Below are 12,732 nucleotides of genomic sequence, written 5' to 3'. Positions count from 1 at the left end.
GGGAGCTTTTATCAGGACCCACTGTAGCAAAAGCACATCCACGTGGGAGCTTTTTTCAGTACTTCTGCTGAAAAAGCATCCTGCTTAAAGCGTTTTTTACGCTGTTTGCTCAGAAACGTCTACTCGAAATTATTTTATCAGGAGCCACTATAGCCCTAATATGATTTTTAAATTTTTTTTAATTAAATTAGTAACCCTAAACCCTAATTTAATTGATTTTTTCTTAAAAAAATAAATACGAAAACTAATCCAATTCTAAAAAATTTATAATTAATTTAATTGACAAGCCCTAAACCCTAATCTCTTATTTATTTATTTTTTCTCTAAAACCCTAAACTTTAAAACACTAAAACCCTAACCCCTAACCCTAACCCTAAACCAAAAACCCACTACGCAGGAGACGCGGGCAAAAACGCGTCCTTGAGGAAGCGTTTTGCCTACTTAGACATAAAGCGCGTCCTTAAGAGAGTGATTTCTGTCCATGTAGGCAAAACGCTTCCTCAGGGACGCATTTTCCTGCCACGTCCCCTGACATCGCGCTGACGTGGACGCGCTTTCAGTGAAATAGGGTCATTCCGATAAATAAATATTTACCGGGCTCATTTCGGTAAATTTTAAAAAAAAGGCTTTTATATGTAATTTGCCCTGATCTTTAACATTATTATTTTGTTGATACATTTTAAAATTATTTTAATGTTTATATTAGAATAGTATTATATATTTATACAGTTTTATTTTTTAAAATGTATTATAAATTACATAATATATAAAAATAACATAATATAAAGTATAATGAATTTTAAAACGAGTCAGGTCGGATCGGGTTCAAGTCTTTGAATGTTTAAGTCCGAGCTCGATTCATATTTTAAACGGGCCTAATTTTTCTGCTCAAGCTCATTTTTTGAATTTAATATTTTTGTCAAATCTTTTATACAATTCCTAAAATTACTCATAGTCTTTTAAGTTTTTAAATAGGAAGATAACATGTTCCAATGTATTCAAACTCAAGTCTCCTCCTACATTGACAACAATAAAACTCAAATCGATTTTTTATCAAATTTTTAATTGATAATATCGTTTAGGCTTTTTACTTAGATAATACAAAAATAATATTTAAATTTCAAAATAGCATTCCAATACCATTATTTATGAAAATGGTATAGATAGAATAGTGAGGGTTGGAGGAGACAGAGTAACGGCACCACCATTATTTTCCCACCCAATCATACCACCATCATTAACATATGATTTGTGCTAAATATAATATATATATATATATATATATATATATATATATATATATATATATATAAATGGTGGAGGCATATGGATGACGACACAAGTGTCTGGGCTTAAAAAAACCAGGTCAAAATACAAGTCATGTACGGGTGTCTTTTATCAAAATATTACAAAAAAAATAAAAAAAATCAAAATAATATAAACTTTTTTTATTTACCAAAATAATACAAAAAAATAGTTTAAAAAAAAACATACCTGAAGGAGGGCCTGCCACAGGCGGCACCTTTGGTGCCTATGGCAGAGGCATCACCAATTGTTCGTGTTTCAGTCATTTGTTCGTATTTTTTCCGGATTTTATTACTTTTAAAAAAATACTATTTTTAAATTTTTATTTTACATTATTTTAGTACATTATATTTGAAATGTATTAATTTAGTTTGTTTTTAAATAAATTAAAAATCCTTATTTGCCCTTTGTTCATATTTTTCCCAATTTTATTACTTTTAATAAAAATATATTATTTTCGTATTTTATTATTTTACATGATTTTAGTATATCATGTTTGAAATGTATTAATTTACTGTGTTTTTAAATAAATTTTAAAAAACCTAAAAAACCCTTAAAAATACGAACAAAGGGCAAGAATAAGGGTTTTTAATTTTATTTAAAAATACAGTAAATTAATACATTTCAAACATAATGTACTAAAATAATGTAAAATAATAAAATTAGAAAATAGTATATTTTTAAAGTAATAAAATCGAGAAAAAATACAAACAAATGGCAAATAAGGGTTTTTTAAATTTATTTAAAAATATAGTAAATTAATACATTTCAAACTTAATTTACTAAAATAATGTAAAATAATAAAATTAGAAAATAGTATATTTTTTAAAGTAATAAACTCGGGAAAAATACGAACAAAGGGCGAAATAAGGGTTTTTAAATTTATTTAAAAACAGGTAAATTAATACATTTCAAACATAATGTACTAAAATAATATAAAATAATAAAATTATAAAATAGTATAATTTGTTAAAGTAATAAACGTGGGGAAAAATACAAACAAAGGACCGAAATAAGGGTTTTTTAAAATTTATTTAAAAACGCAGTAAATTAATACATTTCAAACATGATGTACTAAAATAATGTAAAATAATAAAATACGAAAATAATATATTTTTATTTAAAGTAATAAAATCCGGAAAAAATACTAACAAATGGCGAAATAAGGATTTTTTAATTTATTTAAAAATACACTAAATTAATACATTTCAAATATAATGTACTAAAATAATTTAAAATAAAAAATATATATTTTAAAAGTAATAAAATCTGAAAAAAATACGAACAAAGGACTAAAACACGAACAATTGGTGCCGCCTCTGCCACAGGCACCAAAGGTGCCGCCTGTGGCAAGCCCTCCTTCAGGTATTTTTTTAACTATTTTTTTTGTATTATTTTGGTAAATAAAAAAATTATATTATTTTAATATTATTTTGTTTTTATTTTTGTAATATTTTGATAAAAGACCCCATGTACGGTCTTTTAAAAAAGATAAATTTATGGGGACTTGGATTGGTGTTAAGTCGCGTCAGGCGGCAGGTAGGGGAGGAGTGGACAATGGCGACACTATTTTTGCACAGTGACCGCCTGTGACAGACATGACCACTCGGTCACGATTGTTTCTCACATGTTTTTTTACCAAAATACTATAAAAACATAAAAAATACTGAAATAGGGTGTCAGAAAAAGAATTTACCAAAATAGGTTACTTTTTTCATTGGAGCCTATTAGATAGGCGCCAATGAATAAAATAATAATATATTTTTTTTGAATAAAATATAATTTTATATTTTTTAAATATTTTTTTAAAAAAATACAGGTCAAAATACGGTCAAAGGGTCGGGTCGGGTCGGGTGGCGCCTATCCAGTAGGCGCCAATGAATGTGCCTCATTGAGAGGCGTCAATGGTGCCTTCTGCCCACCACTGCACCACTGCATGCTACTGCATGTGTTGTCCCTTCATGCATCTTTTTTTTGCCTATAAGTAAATGTAAATGGTCCCAAGATGCCACACGGTAGAGAAAAAAAAAGAGAGAAAGGAGAAGAAGAAGAAGAAAGAAAAAAAAGAGGTAATGTATTTTTTTAATAGATAATTTTGTTTATAATTTAAAAAGTTTATAGTTTGTGAATATTTTAGAATATATTATAGAAGATATTGTGAATTTTTTGTTATTAATTATTAATTATAAATTATCTATATTTAGTGTTTATAGTTTAGATTAGAATTTTGTAGATTATTTTAACTTTTTGTATGAATATTATAATTTTTTATGAATATTGTAATGTTGTATGAATATTGTAATTATTTTATAATTAAATTTGTATTTATAGTTTTGGATTAGTAATTTGTATGAATATTGTAATTTTTGTATGAATATTGTAATTTTTGTATGAATATTGTAATTTTTTGTATGAATATTGTAATATTATAGTTTTGTATGAATATTGCAATTTTTTGTATGAATATTGTAATATTGTAATTTTGTATGAATATTGTAATTTTTTGTATGAATATTGTAATATTATAATTTGTATGAATATTGCAATTTTTTGTATGAATATTGTAATTTTGTAATTTTGTATGAATATTGTAATGTCGGGATATATTGTAATATTGTAATTTTTGTATGAATATTGTAATTATTTTATAATTAATTTGTTAGTAATTTAGGATTATGTTATAAATTTTTGTGTTTGTAATTATTTAAAATTTAATTTATTAGTAATTGTGATTAAGCTATAAGTTGTTGTGTTTAGTTTAGTATTTGGTGAGTTTAACATATAAAGTTTATAAAAAATTAAAAATTATTTCATTAAAAGTTTAATTATAAAAAACTAAAATCATTTCATTAAAAGTTTAATTATAAAAAATTAAAAATCATTTTATTAAAAGTTTAATTATAATGACTTTTTAATCATATAGTTATTGTTAACTCATTTAATTTTTATATAATGTAACTTTTATATAATTAAATTTTATTTGATTTTTATTTATTTAATGATAATTATTGATTTTTGAAACAAATTAACTGAATTCATTTTTTTATTGCGATTTGGAAATGGGTTCTCTAATTAATAATAATAATCACATATCAAGTACTATTAATGAGATGGTAATAAAATTTGTTTTTGATATTCATGTTATTTGTTAAATTAAATTATATTGTATTAACTATTTTGGTAATTTAATAATGTCAGGGTCCGTACCGCGCATTGAGGGGTCATGTTAATAGTGTAGGGTTTCAGCCAGATGAACGCCTAATACCATACTTAGAGTTAGCCGGGTTCGGATCAGCGGCATTGATTCGGACTTTTGATCTGCGATACGACTTGATTTCCGCTTTAGTCGAGCGATGGTGTCCGGAGACCCACACATTTCATTTGTCGTGCGGAGAGTGTACCGTCACTCTAGAGGATGTTGCATTATAGCTCGGGCTTCTCATAGACGGGAATGCGGTCACGGGCGTAAGTTCAATCTCTAGGCCGGCTACCCTTTGTAATGAATTACTTGGACGCTCGCCAAGTCAGGGGAAATTTACCAGTTTGAGATTTTCATGGCTACATGCCAATTTTGAGCATTTGCCAAGTACTGCTAATGAATGGGAGGTGATACAGGTTGTTCGAGCTTACATTATGCACCTTATAGGGGGTGTACTCATGCCGGATGCAAACGGCAGTAAGGTCCACTTGATGTACTTACCCTTATTATCCAATTTGCATAACACTCGTTCATACAGTTGAGGGTCTACAGTTTTAGCCATGCTATATCGTGAACTTTGTCGGACAACAGATCCTTCTGCGGTTGACATAGGCGGATGCCTCATGCTGCTGCAGTCGTGGGCACTTTACCGGATGCCATTCTTGGCATCCATTAGTCATCAATCATATGTATTTCCACTCGTTAATAGGTGATGAATTTTTACTCATTATAATAATTAGTTGACTTTTTTTATAATATATTATTCTAATAATTTGTTTTCGTAGGTGGAGTACTAATTCGGGTATCGGGAGGTCACCGACGGTTCCGATATATCGTCTAATGATTGAGAATCATGCTGGAGAGGGGGTAAGTTTTTCGAATATAAACTTAATTTTATTATTTTATCTCACTCGGTTCCGACGTGTTCCCTCATGGCGGCTATCCATCCCTGTAATTCATTGTACGATGCATCGAAATCTCCGTACAATTGCTTCATTGTCATATGTTTAGCTATCCATGCCTTCCGGTATGATACTCGATACTGGAATCGTGCTTGTATTTCAGCAATCAGTACCGAAACTTTAATGGTCGGCATGTCTTTCACCATTTGCATGATGCATGTACAAATAGTTTTGGAGTCAAGTTTTCGATGATCTTCTGTCATACGTGTTGAAGTACATGTGTGAGGCCCAACAAATTTTCGTATCTCCCACATCTGCGACTTCTGCATAAATGCAGCTCGTATCTGCCAATTGCAGCCTTCTGCCGACTTCCAACACTCTCCAATATATAATGTTGGTTTAGACTCGATGACTTTGTAATCTACTGATATATTCATGCTATACCGCTTAATGGAAAACATGCATTCTTCCTTACTTTCAAATCTCTGGCCCACGCATAACTCATTTGGATCAGAATATACGCCCATTCGGTTAGCATGTGGTATTTCAGGTACTCGAAACTCATTTGCCGTGCGCCGATCGGGTCTATCCGAGACATGTGTGCCCAGGATTATTGTGTATCTGTCTGACGAATCTGTTCCGACTGAATATGCATTAACGTTTCCATCCTCATTCACGCCTTCGTCATCAATATCATCCGGGACCTCGTCTGCGTCGGGATCACTCTCACTATCCACTTCGTAATCAACAGGATCACTACTATAGTATACATCATCACCAACCACATCAGTCTCGGCTGCAGCATTAAGATCAATATTTATCCCATGTATAGTTGATTGACTATCAACATACGATACCGGAACCACCATACACGGCGCTTCAACTCCATCTTCTTCACCTAATAGAGTGGGATCTTCAGTTGCCTCCACACCGGCTAACTCAGCAAATAACTGAATCGGTGCATTTTTGTTACTCTGAGTCCCACAATAAAGAGCGACCATTGTCTCCACGTCTTCATCGTCTACAAGTTCCATTTCGTTAAATTTTATTGGATCTGTTGAAACTGGAAACTTGTAGAAAACTTTTGATATCCTTCTCCCACAACGTCTATAAATTTTTTCACTAATTTTTTCCTTCATATCATCAAATGAGATATTTCTATCAAATCTCATTGCTACTTGTTTGCGACATTCAAATATACATCCCACAGTTGTTGTCAAAATTTCTCCATCGAAATAAACGCATACAAAAAATTGATTCTCCATTTTCAATACTAGATCTGTTAAAAAGAATTTCAAATTTCTTAAAACAGTTTCAAAATGTAAACAAATTACATAAAAATTTTAATGCAAAATTTTTCATTCAGAAGCTAACAAAATTAATAACCTGACAAAATAACTTTCAAATAATAAAATTACTAACAAGACTCTACATTCTATTTAAAAAGAAATAAACCAAAATACCTTATTTTTTCTTCTTTTCCTTCCGTCTTTTCTTCTGCTCCCTTCCTTCTTATTTCTTCCGTTTCTCTAGTAAAATTTATGTCTGTGTTGGGGGTATTTATAGGGAAAAATCAAAGCATTGGCGCCTCCCAGATAGGCACCACCATTGGCGCCTCTGAGATAGGCGCCAATACTATGTATTATACGGGTCTAAATACTGACCCGGGAAAATATAAAATTATATTTTATTCAAAAAAATTATTATTATTTTATTCATTGGCGCCTATCTAATAGGCTCAAATGAAAAAGTAACATATTTTGCTAAATACTTTTTCTGACACTCTATTTCAGTATTTTTTATTTTTTTATAGTATTTTGATAAAAAACCGTTTCTCACCTTTGAAATTTATGTTTCAGCTCCATTTTTTTGTTTCACTTTAAGGCATATATAAGCTTCCCTTCGCACGGATGGATGAGGCTTGTGTTGGAAAAAAAAAAAAAAAGATTTGTAGAAAGGTTGTTGGGAAGAAAGGAAACATGTATTTTCTTAAATATTAAATTTTTTTGATTTTGTAAAAAGGGTGTTTTGAAGAAAGGAAGTAGGTATATTTTTTGTTTTTAGATGCAAATAACAGATGGTTCCATTGTGTTTATTTTTGTTGTGAGAATTTATTTTGTAAAAAGGGTGGTGGGAAGAAAGGATGTTTCTATTTTGTTTTTATATACTAAATGGTATGGCCAAAAATGTGATTTTTAAAAAATTTATTTGTTCGTTTTTAGTTAGTTAATATTAAAAATTCTTTTCTAATTTTGAGGGCTTTTATGTAATCCTAATATGTTTGAGAAAAATTAGTGTTTAATGTTATTTGAATTACTTAGATTGAAATTCAAAAACTAAAAAGTGGTATTGCTATTATGGATGTCGTACTGCATAACAATTGTTGCATTTTTTCCTTAAATCACAATATTCTTAAAACATTATATTTATACTATTCTAATATTAGTATTGAGTTTTATCTTATTTGTAAAATAAAAATTTTAATTTACACTTAATGTATTTATGTATATATTTTCTAAGAAGAAAACTTTAACTTCCTCTAGTAAGTAAAATCGTTGAATAGTCATTCGGTAGAGGGGGTGCTGTCTGCTGAATGGCTATTCTAGCCTCTTTCCCAAATGATATCTTTTTCTTCCTCCTAAAATATACCTTGAAATCAAATAAACATAAAACAAAACCAAATAAAATTGCAAAAATAAAGAGAAAGAAAGTAACGAGAATAATCCTATAATTCCAGCCATTTGAGAACTGTTACAAAGAAAATTGCATGATGGTTGTATTGGTTTTGGGTATTTTTCTTCTTAGTGATCAAAAAGAAAAAGCATGGGTTTTTGGGTTTTGGTACTTGATTTGGGGATTTTAACTTAGGAAAGGAGGAAAGAGAATCACATATTTATTAGAAAATTGTGGCTATTGAAGCGGTGGAAGATGGTGTAATGTGGGTGAAAGCTTCAAAATATTTTCGTAGATCTATAGTATTACGGGTGGATTTAAAGAAAACTAACAAGAGAATCGAAAAGAGGGGTTGATATAGTCCAAATCTGAAATTTTGAGTAAGAAAGGGCGACAGTCGATGGTCGATGCCTGCCCATGATGGTTAGTGCGGTGGTGAACGGTGGTTTCTAGAAAACATGATGAAGGTTCTACAATAAAATGAGGAAGAGTGGGAGAGGTGAGGAGAGGTAAAATAATTTATTAACTTATACAAATTAAATAATTTATAATTTATATATTTTAAAATTTTAAAATTTATAGATATGTTTTTATTTTAAAAAATAATTCATAATAAACGAATAATAAATTAATATCAATAAAATGTTATTTTAATTATTTGTTTGCATATAATATCTTAAATATATTAAAATAATATTTTATTTAATAAATTAAAAAATAATTTAAATTTGTAAATAAATTAATACTTGTAAGAAGGGTAAAATAGACTTTTTCAAATAACCAAACAATGAAATACTAATACAAGGGTATTCTATTCAATCAACCAAATAACGTAATACTCATTGCATCTCTATTTCATTCTTAATCTATTCTATTCCAGCAAACCAAACGTGCCGTTAGTGACTACAATTACTTCCTTAAATCACCAATCTATTTAACTCCTTAACCTTAAAATTTATATAATCTTTTTAAGAAAAGCTTCTTTGGTTTGGAAGACCATTGCTGCATTTTCTCTGGATATATTTCAGTTCATTGTAGAATGCAGCCATGTCTAATAACTCTATCAAAGAAAGCAACGATTTCTTCATTTAACGTTACGCCACTATTGCAATTCAACAATGCCTAGATTGTATAGGAACGAGCGTGCCCATGATGCTGTCTCGACAGAAGTGGATGCTCACCAACACAACAGCAGGCATGATCTTTTGAGGGAGAGACCGGTGTTTAAGGTTTTTGAAAAGTATCGTGAAAAAGTGTTTAGTATTATTACTAAAAAATATTTTTAAAAATAAAATATTTATTTTAGACATGATATTATTAAATGAAAAATATGCATTTAAATAATGTTCAAGTTCATTAATATTATGATATTTTAATAAAAATATAAAAAATTATTTATTATAACTCCTTATTAACAAGTTAATATATAAAATATAAATATTTATAAGTAATTAATATTAATTATTTGTAAATTTTAATTTGAGAAATCCTTAGATTTGAACTTTATTCCAACATTAATGTTACTATTGGTGAAACAATAAAACTTGGTTTACAACCATTAAAAAACAGTATTGTTATAACTACTCGTGGAAGAGAATTAAGACAAGATAGAGTTTACAAAACAGAATCAAAAAGATAAATAAAAAAAATTTTGACATTCTTAACGCAATTTAAATTTCTCAATTTTACATTTGCAAAATCTCACTTAGGGTCTGTTTGATTGCCAGTAAAATATTTTCCGTAAAATGATTTCGGAAAAATGTTTTGCTTTTCTGTAAAATGATTTATTGGAAAATATTTTATGGTGTTTGATTGAATCATGTAAAATATTTTTAGTTGTTTGGTGATTTCCGAAAATATTTTTGAAAAAATTGTTTTTACATATATTGATATGTATTAATAAATTTTATATTTTAAATTATTTTTACATATATTGCAATGATTTATTTATAATAATACTCAATTATTAAGCTACAATATTAATCGTTATAAATTGAAAAAATTAATATCAAATAAATTATTTGTAATTGTGTTAAAAAACAAGTATTGAATAATTAAAAAACAAGTTCTTGGAAAATCGATAATGTAAGTAATTTTCTACGAAAATGAAGGAAGGAATGAAGGAGGCGATAGAGAGGAGAGCACGAGAAAATGTCTTACGGAAATTGAAAGAGTAAGACATTTTCCTAAATGTAACCCATTTTCCTTATTTTGGAGTTCATTTTCAAATGAAAATGTTTTCCGCCAATCAAATATTGGAAAAGTTGGAAATGATTTTTCGAAAAATCAATTCCTTCAATCAAACACACCCTTAGAAAATAATTTTATTTACTAGTTGTTTACGTAACCTATAAACTTAAAGCCAATATATCCTTTACACAAATAAGTACTTATAGCTCTAGCTCAATACCAAGCCTAATTATACAAATCATTCTCTTCAAATACCTCAATGACCATCCAAAATATTTTAATATACTTAAAAACTTAATTTAAAAATTAATTTTATCCATATATTATCTTCAATATTTATCTAATAATAGCTTTCATAGATAAATTATTCAATAAAAACTTTCATACTCATCTAGCCACAATGTTTGATTTAAAATTTAATAACAGAATAATAATTTTATAACAAAATATCATAAATAACTAAAATATAATATTTTAAATATAAATGTCTAAAATATAAACTAAACTAAATAAAAATAACTATTTTCGTAATTTACCCAAAAAAATAGAACATGAAAGATGGGAAACAAGAACATTTCCTTGAATCCTACAATGACATGAAAGGAAAATTAAAAAAAAAAAAAAACTGTCGAATAAATATATTTACATAATCTTTATTATGTCTAAACCTTATTAGAAGATTTAGACTTAGAAGACTGGTCCTTATCAGATGAAGAGGATGCTTTCTTGGGTAACAAAACAGCGTTAATGTTGGGAAGAACTCCGCCACTAGCAATGGTTACTCCTTGAAGAAGCTTTCCCAACTCCTCGTCGTTTCTCACGGCTAACAGCACGTGCCGTGGGTTGATCCTATTCTTTTTGTTATCACGTGCCGCATTCCCCGCCAATTCCAACACCTGCTCAAAAATGTGAAACTATCAGATTTCCGATTACGAAAAAATATACCGAAATGGTAAAATCTCAAAAGCTGACTTTTAGGATCTAAGCATGAATATCTATCACTGAAATATTGATTTTCATTTTTTTTCCAAGAACAGGAAATTGAGATTTCGTTAAAAAAATACGCACAAAATGCACAATTTATCTACATTTTTCCTTTGATTCCGACATTTTCTCATTTATCTAACCAAAATCAAACTGCTGAAAGCAGATCGGGAGGACACGGAAATAAAAGGTTGAGAAAAGAGATCAGACACCTCAGCAGCAAGGTACTCGAGGACGGCGGCTAGATAGACGGGAGCACCGCCGCCATAACGCTGTGCATAACGGCCTTTCTTGAGGTAACGGGCAATCCGACCCACTGGAAACTGGAGTCCTGCCTTTGCCGACTTAGAAACCGCTTTTTTCCTATCTCCCCCTCTCCTACCTCCCGCTGTCGTTGACGTCGACTCCATTACAGCTTAAAAGACGTTAATTTACTTTAAAGAATACAAAAATTGATTCAAATCTGATGAACTTTTTATTTGATCGGCGAAGAGGAGTGTGGAAAACTCTTTCTATTTTCTTTTGGTTGAGATGGTTTTTTTTTTTTTTTTGAATTGTGCGAAGCGAAAGTGATAGTTGATTGCGGGATTTTATAGATGGATGTGGCACGCTGGCAATCCGCGGCGTCTTGGTTTAGGCTAATGAGACGTGGATAGTTGGTTTTGATCCGACGGTTAGGTTCTGTTGAGTTGGAGGCTTTGAGCCTCGTGATGTATTCAGATCTTACGGTCGGGGATTGCCTAGTGTTGTGATTCTTGTGGTTGGCCTTAAATATTAATTTATTAATTAAAATTGACCCTGACATAAAATAAATTTTTAAAATATTTTTATATATGGAAAATATTTAATACATTGTTAATAAAGTTTTTAAACTTCATAAGTAAAGTTAGGGATTGACAAGTTTCTTATAAAAAAGTAAGACACATCAATTTTTAAGGTTACTTATAAAATAAAAAAAGTACACTATTAATGTATTAAATATTAACTCATTTATTTTGAAAATAATGTTAATAACGTATTTTTAAAAATATAATCAATAATCTTTATTTCAACATCATAAATGTCTTACCAAAAAATAAAATTTTAAAAATAATGTTAGATATAAAGTAGAATTTTAAGAACTAATTAGTGTTGCATGTTTTAACTTAAATCATTTTATAATTTTATATATTTTATAATTCAATATTTTTATATAATTTACATAATTTTCATGTATTTTTAATTCAATATCATGTAACAATACTTTTAACCCTGTTTGTAATTTATTTTGCATGAAAAAGCTCATTTTGTAGTTTAACTATCTTATTAAATAACTATAATTGTTTTAATGTTTTTATCATTTTAATTAATTTTGAACATAATTAAGTAAAAATAGATTTTATTTTAAACATTTAATTTTAAATTATTATGAATGTTAAGATAAATAATATTTATTTTTATGATAAACATTAAAAGTATTTTTAATATTAAGATAAATAT

General features: G+C 28.8%; 1 protein-coding gene across 1 annotated transcript; it reads right to left on the bottom strand.

Moving 5' to 3' along the window:
* Window positions 1–10,779: 10,779 nt before the first annotated feature.
* Window positions 10,780–11,799, bottom strand: LOC105801621 (probable histone H2A.5). The gene is made up of 2 exons (XM_012632842.2): window positions 11,466–11,799; window positions 10,780–11,165 (listed from the first exon to the last, which is right to left on the bottom strand). The coding sequence occupies exons 1-2, from the start codon at window positions 11,661–11,663 to the stop codon at window positions 10,932–10,934; spliced, it is 432 nt and encodes a 143-aa protein (XP_012488296.1). The 5' UTR covers window positions 11,664–11,799; the 3' UTR covers window positions 10,780–10,931.
* Between the last annotated feature and the right edge of the window lie 933 nt (window positions 11,800–12,732).

The sequence above is a fragment of the Gossypium raimondii genome, chromosome 11, assembly GCF_025698545.1.
Source record: "Gossypium raimondii isolate GPD5lz chromosome 11, ASM2569854v1, whole genome shotgun sequence".
In the NCBI taxonomy this organism is placed as follows: Eukaryota; Viridiplantae; Streptophyta; class Magnoliopsida; order Malvales; family Malvaceae; genus Gossypium; species Gossypium raimondii.
Note: the sequence above shows the minus strand (reverse complement) of the source record. Positions and strands in the feature narration are given on the sequence as shown.